At 45.4% G+C, this 14281-nt stretch overlaps 1 protein-coding gene across 1 annotated transcript in view; it reads right to left on the minus strand.

The window, feature by feature from the left end:
* LOC108804403 (tubulin monoglycylase TTLL3-like) overlaps positions 1-1027 on the minus strand; it is a 16172-nt gene extending 15145 nt beyond the window's left edge. The window contains exon 1 of the mRNA XM_018576116.1: positions 948-1027. Within this exon, the coding sequence (XP_018431618.1) occupies positions 948-1016 (69 nt within the window). The 5' untranslated portion in view covers positions 1017-1027. The remainder of the gene's footprint in view (positions 1-947) is intronic.
* Between the last annotated feature and the right edge of the window lie 13254 nt (positions 1028-14281).

Here is a 14281-nt window from a genome sequence, read left to right on the forward strand (position 1 = left end):
AGGCGTGTTCCAGTTTTTGTGGGGGGGGGGGGGGTCTGTCAGTATGCAGATTCTTGCTCTGAGGTCACTTCCAGCCTTTATCAAAAGTGGAGCAAGAATACATTTTTTTATTTTTTTTTCAGTTAGCTGCAGTGCGTGTCGGGCGTGTTTTGCGTTTGTGATGCGTTCGTGCACATTCCGGACCAGAGAAAATGTGACAAGCAGTATTTTTTTCTGTCCAGAACAGAAAGCACTGCGCTCGTGTGAACTGGAGCCCATAAGGCCTGGTTCACACCTGGGTGTTTTGTAGCGCGTTCCTACGCTCTGCAAAACGCTCAAACGACGAAATCCCATTATTTCCTATGGGTATGGTTCACACCTGGGTGTATTACAGGCCGTATGAACGCGCTACAAAACGCCCTACGCCCAAAGTACAGGAGCTTCTGTGGGGCGTATTTGCCGCGCGTATCCATTGGGATACAGCCAGGTAGCCCTCGGAAACGCGCGTTTGTCGCACGTTTTTTTTACCGTGAATCGTGGTAAAAACGTACGGCACGAAACGCGCGACAAACCCGCCTATTCGATACGCCTAGGTGTGAACCCAGCCTAAAACACACAGGGATACATTGCGATGCGTTTTTAGTGCCGGAGCGAACTGTTCTGGTCTGGACAGAATCCGGACATCGTGTGAACAAGCCCTAAAGACAATGAGGGGAATTGATCAAAACTGGAGCAGACAAAACCTGGCGCAGCTGTGCATGACAACCAATCAGATTCTTTCTTTCATTTTCAAATCTTAACTGAACAAACTGAAGAGAGGAGCTGATTGGTTGCTCTGGGCAACTGCTCCAGATTCTGCCTGCTTCAGTTTTGATAAATTCCCCGCAATGTAATTCATTCTTCTAGAACGGGCGATTAATAATGATTGCGCTTCTCTATTTAGAGTGCACTGAGCTCGTTCTACTGACCTTAATTGCTTTCTCCACCAGTAGCTTAGCTTGTTTCAGTCTCTCTGGGTTGATCATGGTAGCGTTCATTATTTTTCTCATCCGCCCTTCAGCTGCCGTCGCTGTGTACATAAAGATTAGATTAAGATGTTACTACAGTCACACCTGCCCCATCTGCATGACAATATAGTATTCAGCCCAAGGACAAATTATTTTATATTGCAGCTCACGGATCCGTAGATGCGGTGGCTGCATTAGTTTTCTTTTCTTTCAGGCTTTATCCTTTATTTTCATCAGGTGATCCTGCCAGTAACACACTTCCAGTCCTTGGTTGACAACACTCCCTCACTGTACTGTATCTATAGAGGAGCAGCGTTGTCACCCTTGACTGCCCTCCTGGTTTGGAATACAAACACCTCCACATTTCCATTACATAGGGGAGGAGGGGTTGTGTAGTTCACAGGAGAAAGCTGGGAAAGCTGATAACACTGTTTGAGTTTTCAGTTCAGTGGCAAGGACAATGGATTTCTGGCAAGATCAACAGGAGTTTTGTCTGTACTTGCAACAAATGTACTTAGCCTGAAAGAAGAAAACATTGCCTCTAGGGACTGATCATCTGCAACATTTTTGTTCTCGAGTTTGGATATACCTTATAAGACTATATTCTGATTCTTGCATAATCCTATCAAGACCGGTTCTCTTTTACGATAAAACCATAAATGACATTCCTCCTGACATAATTCCTTTAATAGAACTGAATGGTACAAGCTCTTAAAGTGGACCATCACTTCCCAGGTCGGCTTTAGCTCCCTGGAACCCCCAAAAAACCCCACCCCCACACACAACACACTCTAAAAAAAGGTTTGTTTAAATGTTTTTGTTCGCCTCGCCACCAGTACCCCCCACCCCACCCCACCCCAACCTACCATCCTGCTTGTGCTTTTCAGCAGCAGACCGAAGCTTCTTTCTGAGGTTCCCGGTGGGAGACGGAGATTGTTGGCCCTTATATTGACTTTGAAGCTTCAAGGAAGTGCCTGGAAAGTATATCACATTTTGTAAATCGCGCCCATTCAATGTCCATTTTTATTTATAAAGGGCAAAATATTATGGGCAAGTTATATAACCAGCAGTGACGAGCAGAATGTCTCCAGCTTCTAGAACAGGTAGAACCTACATTCGGGAACGATGAACCATCATACTTGAACATGCAGAATACTAGACACGTGCGATTCCTTTCCTTCAGAATCAAAATTTGCACAAATTTTCCGAAATTCAGACACATCCGAATTTCCAAATGCGTCCAAATGCGAATTTCCATTTTCGAATGTCGGATCCTGTCCTAATTTCGTTCAAAAACTAAACTGAATTGGACATGTGACTTTTCTGGCCAATCAGATGTGTTTTTCGGTTTATAGCATTCGAATGGGTCTGAATCCGAATTTTCGAATTGCATTCAGGAGCTCCTGAATGCCATTCGGTTCTGGGAGCCTCAACTTTAGTTTTTTGTATATACTGTATGGGTCACAATGTTGCTGCTAGGAATATTCGTTCGTATTATAGGCCCTCAGGGGCAGGGCCCTCCTTACCATCTTGTCTTGAATTGTATTGTGATTGTAATGTCTTCCTTATATTGTAAAGCGCTGTGCAAACTGTTGGCGCTATATAAATACTATGTAATACTAATAATAGAATACTACTTATATATACATGATACTAAAACTGATGCTTCAAGACCCGAATGGAGTCTGAATTTCCGAATGCCATTCGGGTCTGGAAGCCTCAGCTTTCTGCAGCTCCCGAATACAATTTGGAAATTCAAATCCCGAATACCTTTCGGGTCTAGGAGATTCAGCTTTACTATTAATATCTGTACATGGTTTTCTGTGGTATTTGCAACGAATATTCGTAAACTCATCCGAAACTAACGAAAATTCAGATTTCGTCCGAATCCGAAGCCCGAACTGAATTGAATTTCGGATCCGAATCCCAAAATAATGAAATATCCGAACCGAACTGAATTTTTCTACAGCTTACATGTCTACAGTAGACTGCAAGTTCTGTATAGAGCCACAAATCTGGCCACATCAGTTAGCAAAAGACATGTGTATGACTTGATGAAAGACTGGCCATGATGGGACAGATGTCTTCTTATGAACAAGAGGCGGAGAGACACCTGCCCACCTTTCATCAGACTGGGGCTCATAACGTATATGGTTTTCTTCTAACTTTTGGCCTACTGGCTAAGGCCTTTTCACACCAAATGCAAAACAGATCCGCTCAGGTTTCTGCACACGCAGTGCAGTGGGTTGTGCCGCGTTTTTGATGCGTTCCGGGCCGTTTTTTTTTAGTTTAACATGGGCTTTCAGTGCGTTCCAGGCATTTGCATGCGTTTTTGATGCGTTTGCAGATCCAGAGCAGGTAAAATGGGGCCTGCTGCAGTTTTTTCACCTCTGGACCTGCTGTGGAACTGCACGCTGCGATGTGAACTGGAGCACAAAATACCATTGGAATACATTGGACGCAGTTTTGATCCGGTCTGCAACTGCTCTGGATCTGCACCTGCTCCGCGCTTGTTGTGAACAAGGCCTAAGAGATTTTCCAAGGTGATGAAATTGATATCTTACGATTAGAAGTTACTATTTTCACCTTCTAGGTGTACCAATGCCCAGGCACAGTATTGAGCATAGGATTGGAGGCAGAAGCAGACTTTGCTTTGGGTAGCCTGTGATGTGACAAAGACTAAAGACAGTTTCGGACATTTCTAAAGGCTAGACACTACAATTAACTTGGGAAGGCAAAGCTCCCTAGGATTTCTGTGACTTGTTCTTTGGCAACTGGAAGCCACTAGGTTGCTGAAGCCTCCTCAACAATATATCTATAGCAAGAGTCACAATGTCATCATGCTCCATACCTGATTCATCTGCACTTCCCGTCATCCCCCGTCCTCCATCCAGTTCCTGTGTGCCAGCAGGACTTTTAGAGCCAAGCTGCGGGTTACACCAGAAACAGCGTGTTAACAGCAAATTGCAGAAAATCTATTTTGACAACTTACACCACAAAATATTTTGTAGGCACCTGGCAATCAAACCTACATGAGCTTGTTGGACATCCTGTTCCAAAACAATGGGCATTAAGGGGCCGGTGCACACCTAGGCGATTTATTGCGTGATTTGAGTCGCACGATATCGCACAAAACACAGATTCGCATTGAAGTCAATAGAGGCTGCTCACACCTTTGTGATTTGTCGGGCGACCGAAATCGCCTGTCGCGCGAAAAGGTGCAGGAGCTATTTTTGGTTGTTTGTCACGCGGTTTGGGTACCATAGACATCTCTATGCATTGATTGCGTGATTGAAAACGCGTGACAATTGCACAAAAACAGCTCGGCATCTGAGTCGCCTAGGTGTGAACCTAGCCTAATATGGACTTAATAAATGGATGTCTCCTGCACACCAGTAGCATTGAAGTCTAAAGTATTGTTTATTGGAACGTCATGTCACCAGCAATGTTCTGGTGACATGACATTCCAATTCACGAACACTTTGGACTTCAATACTACTGGTGTGCTGGTGACATCCATTCATTTTGTACTATTTGGCGGCGCCATCCGCAGTCACTGCAAGCACCCCCCCCCCCCCCCCCAGACCCCTTCTCCTTGCAGCTATAACAGCCTCCACTCCACTGGGCAGGGTTTCCACAAGACTTTGGAGTATGTCTGTGGGAATTAGGACTCACTCACCTAAAAGAGCGTTTGTGAGGTCAGTTACTGAACTTGGAAGAGAAGACCTGGTTTGCAATCCCACTTGAGTTCCACCACACCAAACTCAGCAAACCATATCTTTATGGAGCTGCCTTTGTGCGGTCATGCTGGAACAGAAAAGGGCCTTCCCCAAAACTTGCCACAAGGATGGAAGTTGAAAATTGTCCAAAATGTCTTTGTATGTTGTAGCATTAACAGTACCCTTCACTGGAAACTCAATAATCGGGAGGGGTGTCCATATACTTTTGGCCATATAGTGGGTTTGATGGCCAGGTGTCCAAAAACTTTCCCTGGCAGTTTTAATTCCCCACTGAGCTCCGCTGTGGCTGGAACATATTGATTTAATGTCAAGGACCCACCTCAACGTCATGAACCCGCCTTGGCCCGAAAAATCAGCAAAGGCAACTTCCATATTTCTGCCCCTGGGGTTCCCATTAAGGAAATGTTAAAGTGGAACAGTTCTATGGCCATCCTGTGCAAAATAAGAGGTGTAAAGATCCCACCACTGACCCAGTAAAAGGTGGAAAGATCCGCATTAAACAGTCTGCAGTCAGACAGGCCAAGGTTCCTATGTAAGCTCCAACTTTATTAGCAAGGTGATACTTACACAGGACTGTGCATGCTTCCCCGACACATGGGATTGGCAATTGACCACTTATGCACCAAGCACTGTATTGTGGGGGAGGGGGAGGAGTGGCAGGCGTTCCACCATACCAGGAAGTATCAGGTATTTCTTGGGTGAACTGGCTGTGAATCCTGGTGGTGGGCAAGCATTAAAAAACTTAGGACCCCTCCAGTATAGGCAAAGTATTGGTTCACTTAAAATGCAAACTCATCCAGTAAGACAGAAACAGGGATCCCAGCAATTTGCCCAATGCACCGGCAAGCAGATCTGGGCCAAGGGGTAGTCAGAAGAGGCGGCCATCTTGGACACTTCAGCAGGAGGGGACACAAAGAGGGCAAGAACCTGAATCCTATGTTGCTGAAGTAGTTCACAGCTCATGGTGGGGCGCACTTTGACCTTTCCTCCTTGGATGCTGAAGGACCTTGTCCCACCACTACTGTCCAGTACAAAAATACCTTTATGTGGCAGCTTGCAGTGCATGCTGGGATTGTAGTTGTAGATCTGGAGGGATGCCTTAAGGTTCAGCTATCACTGCACGGCGGAGCGCCATTGTTCCCACACCATGCACAATAAAAGAGCATTCACCTGGGTTACCATAGTGATTAATCTATTGTCGATTGTGTGCCGTCTTCAGGCTGACAGGACCATCATTCTTGCTTGCTGCGGGGAGGGCAATACATACAGCAACCATCTGTGTAATGAGGACAGAAATAACGCAGCAACTCCAGGAAACAAGAAAGTCTACTTAGCTCTAAGTTTTATGTATTCTATTGCAGACAGATTGAGCAGGATTTTCACACTGCTTCTGCCTCTTTCTTTTGCATTTCTAATCTATGATGGGGGACCAGCAATTAGGCCGTGTTCCCCCAAGAAAGCCTAAAGGACACCTGTCATACTTAAGAAAAGGCGATTTGCCACTGCTTGCATGTCTTGCTGAGTGAAGGTGTGTTGGGGTGCCATTGAAAATGAATGGCACTGCAACTGAAAATGCGCTTTACCGCGAATTGCACTACCATGCGCGTTACCATGACATGTTAGTGCCACTGGGCCCATTGTAAAATCATTTAAATAACCCTAAGGGCTCATGTACATGGACACTTTTTGGCATAGCCAAACTTCGAACCCTCCAGGTGTAGTTAAACTACAAATCCCATGAGGCATTGCAAGACTCTGACATCCACAACACGATGGGATTTGTAGCTTCACCACAGTTGGAGGGCCGAAGTTTGGCTACCCCAGGCATGCAACATAATAGGATACACAGCTTAGGGTTGCCATCTTTTCTTCCAGTGAAACCCAAACATTCTAGAGATGCACGAAAATTTTTGGGGCGTATGAGTCGCGGCTTATTTATATGTAAATAGCGCCACCCATTAATATGTAAATATCACAGTCGAGAGTATTTTCAGTGGGGCGCCAGTAGCCCCTATCTTCATTTTGGTTGTCCCTGTCTCTTTTGTCCGGGTTTCAGTTGCCATGAAACCCGGACACAGCATTCAAAACCCGGACTGTCCGGGTGAATCCTGGACAGGTGGCAACCCTAACAGAGCTTCTGCGTGCATCCATATGCACCCATACTATGCATATGCACCCATGCACCCATTACTATGCACCCATAGTAATGAATAGCTGTACATAGCTGTACGCGCATTTACGCTACTTTTTGTGTAAGCCTGCGCATACGCAGAGCCATACACCCCAGGACGCAGACTGTCTCCTTGTAGGGATGTACGGCTTTACGCAAGTAGCGGCGTTATGTCGTGTACAGCCATTCGATATTATGGGGGGTGCACACAGCAGCTGCGTATCCCGGGCACGGAGGAAATACTCCTGCAATTTTTATGCTGTAGGCCAAAAAGCATCTATGTGCATGAACCCTAAATACACCCCCAAAAAAACACACAGTCCCCAAATGTATATACAAAAATGTCAAGCAGATTTTGCGTAAGTGCAAAATGAATTGTAATATTGCAGCGCAATCACGCCTCACCGGTCATTTTATCGATACTGTAATTGGCAGCTGACTGCAGTTACAAGAGAAACGAAGCAACCGGCAAAAGTTTCCTTTTTTACTCTCAGAAGAGTGCGGAGGAATCCCAAACCTTCCCAGAACCAGCGAGGATCCGGAAAAGTCGCCATGATTAGTTATCATAGTGAAGTAAGGATTGTATTTAGGAGGCTCCCGGCGTATGCATCACACAGACTGATCAATATTAGATGCATCCCAGCGAGTTGGATCATTACATACTGACACCTATAACTGACATGATCACCTATGCATTCATATATTGATTATTTGCAATGCATCAGCCTTTGGAAGAATGCAGGAAAGTCATAGTGTGTGTGTAGAAGGGCTTTCAGATCTTACCCAGCATGGGCTAGCAGGGGGAGACAGGGAACTTGCTTGCTGGTCTGTCCCTGTGCTGGCAGAGCTTTGATGGCGGCTGGTCCCAGGTACAACGAGTTGTGTGATCCCCTGCACTGCCCTGCCGAGCCAACTTCCCAGTCCCCCTGTCCATCACAACCAGGCTCCCAGGATAGCACCGCCCCCTTCTGTTTGCTGTCACCGGGCAGCCGTCTCCAGGGCAACAGGGCAACACAATCCCTATCCCTGCAGCACACGATGGCTTCCCCTGTAATCCATCTGCACAGGCCTGACTGACAGCTTGTGTGTCATAACGACCTGTAAACTCATTATAACCCCGGTGCAGTGCTCAGTGTCAACTCACAAGCGTTTAAATGTGATTAGAGGGCGGTCGTGTATTATTTACTAATGATAAACGAAAGCCATCAAAGTGAAACGCTATCTACGCCATGTACTAAAACACAAGGGGGGTAAATTACCAAGGCGGTGCACATGACACTCTGGTTTACGATTGCTGATGGCAGCAAAAATTTGCGCAATTGCCATGGCCGGGCCAACCTGAGCAGTTTTAGGTGTTTGCAAAGGGCGGCGACTGCCGACTTTGGTGTTAAAGCAAACGTGAAGTCAATAACCACCATGTACTAAACTGCAAGGGCTAAAGTACCAAGTTGGTGTACGTGACGCGAAGATTTGTGCGTACCGCGTGGAACGCTAGAGGCAAAAACATAAAGTGAAATAAATTTGACTATCTACGCCAGAGGTAGGCCACTCCAGATGTGCTGAAACTGCAAGTCTCATCATACCTGGGGCTGTCAGAGTCTTGCATAGCCTCATGGGACTTGAGGAGTTGGGTAGTGAAGGACAAATGCACTCTTTCCATGGGCGAGCCGTAATCTGCTGGAAGGCGAGAGGCCGCTATAAGTATGGCTCACTCATAGGAATGGGGCCAAAACATGCATGGGCAGTATGAGGGGTAACCGGCAGGAACGTTTTCGTTACAATGGTACTTTAAGTAGGCCGAGGCCGTGATATGACCATCGCCTGCCCCCGATTTCAGTTGGATCGAGCGATGATTGAACATCTATAGTGATGCCCCATGGCCAACAGCATCGGAAGTTGGGAACACCGATTGGACAGTTAGAAAACTCGTTCAAGTTTCTTGTTTTCTTGCAAGATAAGCACCACCCGAGTCTGCCCCACTGCTCCCCCACCTCCAAGCATTGCACCCTGCAAGTTTATGGGGTGCTCTACATGCAGTGCTTGCAAGATTTGCCAGACTGTGCTTTCATATCCATCCACCATATATCTATCATCATGACCAAGACAATGTTAATCCTCTGGAAAATATTTAACTTGACAATTTGAATATATATTTCCAAGAACAGTCAGCCATATTTGTCTGTGATATCTATAGATTCTGTATATTGATTGTGGCCAGGTCATTCTACAACCATTTTATGTCTATGGTTATCTAGAACAGCATTTATCACCCTTTTTTCAGTCACGGCGCCCTTTAAAAGAATGCAAACTCTCGAGGCACCCCAGTCTAAAATGTGAATGTAAAAATGCAAAGTCCAAATCCCATTCGCACTGCCACGGTCTCAAAACCACGAGGTATATGTGGTGCCCAGGTGACCACACGGATGGCGCCATGCAGAACACTAATAGTAAATAAAAGTAATTCACCGGCACACACTTGAAGGGTTTTTAAAGTATTGATATGTTTATTCAATACCCAATGTCACATACTGTCATACGGTGCTAACGTTTCGGGTCCGCACAGGGATCCTTCATCAGAGCGGCAGTGACACGATTGGGTATTGAATAAACATATCAATACTTTAAAAACCCTTCAAGTGTGTGCCGGTGAATTACTTTTATTTACTATTAATGTAAAAATGCAAACATCCATACCAGACCCTTATCCCAGATAGGGGTCTGGTTGGATTTGAAGGGAAAGCCCCACGCAAAAGTAAAATAAAATGGGGCTCCCCTTCACATCAGAGTCCCCCTTCAAATCAGGAGCCCCTTTTTCTTTTTTACACCAGGATCCCCCTTCACATTAGAATCTCCTTTTATATCAGGAGTTGCAGCTGTGGCAGCATGGCAGAGGGAGGGAGGGAGGTACAGGCTTGGTTTGAGAACTACAGTTCTTTTCTGAATGGATTCCAACCTCCCTGCATTAGCATAATTTATTTCCATGGTGCTGGTAAAGATTTTGGGCCACCCCTGAGGAAGCCAGAAGGTACCCTGGTTGAGAAAAGCTGATCTAGAGACATCAATGAGATTTAGATGTCCTCACAGTGTCAGGTTCCACCGGGATGATAATTCCAGACTCATATCATGTATGCAGGGCAGCAAAATGATTCACACCTGTTGGTAGGGAAAGGTAAACTTTGTAGGGTTAAGGTGCCCATACACCTTTATCTGCAGATTTTCTATGGTCAGATGGAAAAAGTGCAACGGATTGGCCCTGGTGGAGATTACTCCATCCATACAGTTTAGCATAGATGGAGGAATCTGTTGCACCTTTTCCATCTGACCACAGAAAATCTGCAGATAATTGTAAGGTGTATGGGCACCTTAAGAAATGAATTGGGCTTGGACTAAGCTGCTCATACTGTGTCCTCTACCAACCATAAAGTACAAGGTGAAAGCGTTGCTCCTCTATGTTGGCTGAAATGATTGCCAATTACAAGATGGAGTTAATCTAAAATTATTTGCCACAACATTTACTCATCACCCATATACACTATATTGCCAAACATTTGCGGTGACCTGACCATCACACCCATATGAGTTTGGAGGACATTCCAATGTTAACCATGGGCATTGGCAATATGGACTTGCCCCCTTTGCAGCTATGCCAGCCTCCGGGAAGGATTTCAACAAGGGTGGAGTAGATTTGTGAGAAATTTAAAGGAGAACTATGAGGCGAGTGACTATCACTCAGCCTCATAATCTGAGCCGACCTGTGACAATGAAACTCACAGGTCAGCTCAGTAGATCGGGAAGTGAGCGAACACATACCGGCGCTCGCTCACTTGTCAATCTGTGCAGAGAGCCGTCACTGTCACTCACGGCTCCCTGCAGGGATTTCCCCCCCCCTCCCCTTTCCTCCAGCTCTGACTGGCGGAACAGACGGGGGAGGGGGCGGGTACAGCTGGCTCTGCTTCTAGATAGGCAGAGCCCGCTGTCATTCACGCAGCTGGGTGGATCCAGACAGAATTGTTGGGATCCGTTCCGGCTGCGGTGTCTCAGTATACCGCGAGCAGTAGCTCGGGATATACTGAGCTTTGGGTGACGGGAGGGTGCTAGTTTGTGTCCTCCCGTCACCCTTAAAGGAGAACTATGGGGTTAGGGCTTTTCCCCATAGTTCTCCTTTGTCTATTCACCCGAAACAGAATTTATGAAGTCGGTAATTGATATCGGAAGAGAAGACCCGGCTTGCAGTCAGGATTCCAATTTATTCTAATGGTATTCTTAATGGGTTGAGGCCAGGGCTCTGTGCTGGTCACTCCAGTTCCTCCACACCAGACCATGTCTTCTTGGAGCTGGCTTTGTGCACAGTCATAGTGGGACAGAAATAGACCTTCCTCAAAACGTTACCATAGGGCTGGTATGAACTCAAATGTCTTTGTACGCTATAGTATTAACTATACGCTTCGCTGGAAACCCCTAAACCCCAAAATTTGTAGAGGTGGGCACATAGCTGTGGCCACATCGTATAGCAAATTGTAACATGGTGGCTAACATAAGCCATTCTGAAGCCAGGCATGATTAAAAAAAACAACTAAATAAGCAGTAGTTACTTTCAGTGAAATATGTAGGTCAGTAAGGTTTAGAGATTTGGCCAGCTGAAATCATATGCAAATCTTGACTTTTCCTGTAAATGTCGAGCATGGCCAGGCCCACCACCTCCCTACCTAACATTATCCAATAGACATGTGCGTCTGGTCAAATGATGAACTGGAAAAGCCGTAATTCACATATGGCTTAAGCTGCATACGGGATATAACCGTAAATAATACTTGTATAGTCGAGTTATAATATTGTACAGTATAGGCTTTCAGAGCATCACATGGTTTGATCTGATATTGATATGCTACCGTGTTTCCCCGAAAATAAGACACTGTCTTATTTTTTTTTTTTGCACGAAATAAGACACTAGGTATGATCGCTCTTCAGCTATCTATACTTCGCAATGGAATGTTGGCATTACTGATAACAAGCAACCCTTGCACCCTCCCTCGCCCTAGACACTTATCACACGCTGTGTTTTTCCACCTTGTGTGTGGTGACTTGCATCATTATTCTGACTCCGATTGTTGTGATAGCGATATATCCCTTGCTGAGACCTCTATGCCTGGCCTGTATAAGCAGATACAATCACTGCGGACAATCCTTATCAGATAGCTGAACTCACCAAATACCGTTTCCATCCACAAAGGTGCTTTATTCTGAACATCAGGTTACAGCAGATGACAGGATACAACAGATGAATTAATTGTGGTATTTATGCCGTCAAAAGATGATAACTTTGTAGCGTACTATGTGGAATACATGTGTCCCTTGTTACATGTGGCCTGTAGCTGCATCCATGACACAGGAAGTACTGACCAGGAAGAAGGGTGGGGCATTACACACAGGAAATGTGTCAAAGATATTAGAGAAAGGGAACATAAAAAACAAGTGCATTCCCACAAAGGGTCACTAGATGGCAGCATGTGAACTAAATATAAAACGTCCATAGGAAAATGGTATAGGGAAAACAAACTATATAAATTCTTATCTAAATAAAACATCTATGCCCCATGGGGCGGCACAATGACAATGGCATGTGATGGATTTACAATGATAGACCAGAACTGTTTGAGCACCTGAGCATGCACCTTCCTTATTGTATCAGTGAGGTTTATGGTAAATCCATATTCTGGCTCGGAATTACTTTTATAGCTTATTACATGCCATGCAGCTTGGATAGCATGACGCCAGGCCAGGAAGGCATCTTGTATGCACCCCTCTGATCCTGGTTTCAGCAAGTTACTGTTGGCTTAACGTCAGGGCTAAACTCTACCACCATATTAGAAGCCACAGCCCCTTCCCTGTCCCATTAAAGGTCCGTTAAAAGCCATAGGGCACCGTCATTGGTCTCAGGGGGATTTCAAATTATCCATTAAGCTTTTCAAGCGCTGTCATCCATGGGTACCTACCTGCTACATAAAGCCTATAAAGTCAAGCTCTTAGTAGGAAATGGAAACCAGCATCAGAGAGGCACGCGGAAGAGGCCCGTCTGCTCAAATGCAGGACTTTTACATATTTAAATTGGCCGATAGCCCCATTTTCACATACAGCGTGGTAAGGCACATCTATAATGCCTAAAATGTTTTAAATAAAATGCTTATTTATAGAAATTCATAGTCAGCCAAGTATTGTCCTTACATACTTCTGGACAGAGCTTGTCACATAAGGGCATTGCACAGCCATGCATGCTTCCGTGAGTGTGCAGGTTGCAGTAGGTGTAGAGAAGTACTAAATCCAGGGAACACTTTCTGGGCCTCACCACGGGCACTGATTTCGGAGCCACTCAGAAAAAGTAATACCAGCAGGGCAGATGGATACGTAGGGCATATGCCAGGAGGAATATTGGAGTGCATAGCTTCCACAAGTGTGAAAGATGAACTCCGGAAACAAAAACTCATTCAAATAATAACTTCCATAGCCCAATGTCCGCGCTCCTTCACAGCAGTGCCAGAGAGAATGGCGGGTACACATGGGCTGAGCCCGTCTTGCTCCAGCATCAGTAGCTACTCACAGAAAATATACTCAATAGCCAAAAGCCAGATATCACCCTGTACATAGTCTGTGCAGAGAGCAGAGCTGCGGGAGGGACCCAGCAGGCCACACACACTACAAACTGCCTGCTGAAAACTACAGGAGGGTTCGAGGACAAGACCAATCACCCTGCACAAGGAGAGAGAGGAGCAGTGACCGGTCTTTACAACAGGAAGCTCCTGTACAGCGACTAAGTATAACAGATGTGCTAATCCAGCATTGCACACTGATCTGATAGAAATACACCAAGAAATAAAGTGACACTAAGCTCAGGAATGACATCGTAAAAATACATTCAACTATCTTAACAAAAATGTATGTTATTTGTGTATCACTCGGCTGTAGATCCTCAAATCATCTCTGAATTGGTGCTGACACTGTCCTTCCTTCTTGAGGGGGGCTACTTCTGTTCCCCATGGTCCTTGTGTGTGTTGTAAAGTAGTCACCTCTCCAAGCTCACTCCCATGATGGACTACAATCTCACGTTTAGTTTACTCATTTGTATTGAGATTGTAGTACATCACAGGAGTGAGCTTGGAGCGGTGACTACCTTACAACAGACACAGGGACCATGGGGGAACAAAAGTATCCCCCCTCCAGAAGGAAGGACAGTGTCAGCACCAATTCAGAGATGATTTGAGGATCTACAGCCGAATATTACACAAATAAGATACATTTCCGTTGTTAAGATACTTGAATGCATTGTTAAGATTTAAAAAAGAACTATGGGGTAAGTGTTTTCCCCCATAGTTCTCTTTAGGGTCACGGGA

Source organism: Nanorana parkeri, unplaced genomic scaffold (assembly GCF_000935625.1).
Source record: "Nanorana parkeri isolate BGI_ZX_2015 unplaced genomic scaffold, ASM93562v1 scaffold56, whole genome shotgun sequence".
Classification (NCBI taxonomy): Eukaryota; Metazoa; Chordata; class Amphibia; order Anura; family Dicroglossidae; genus Nanorana; species Nanorana parkeri.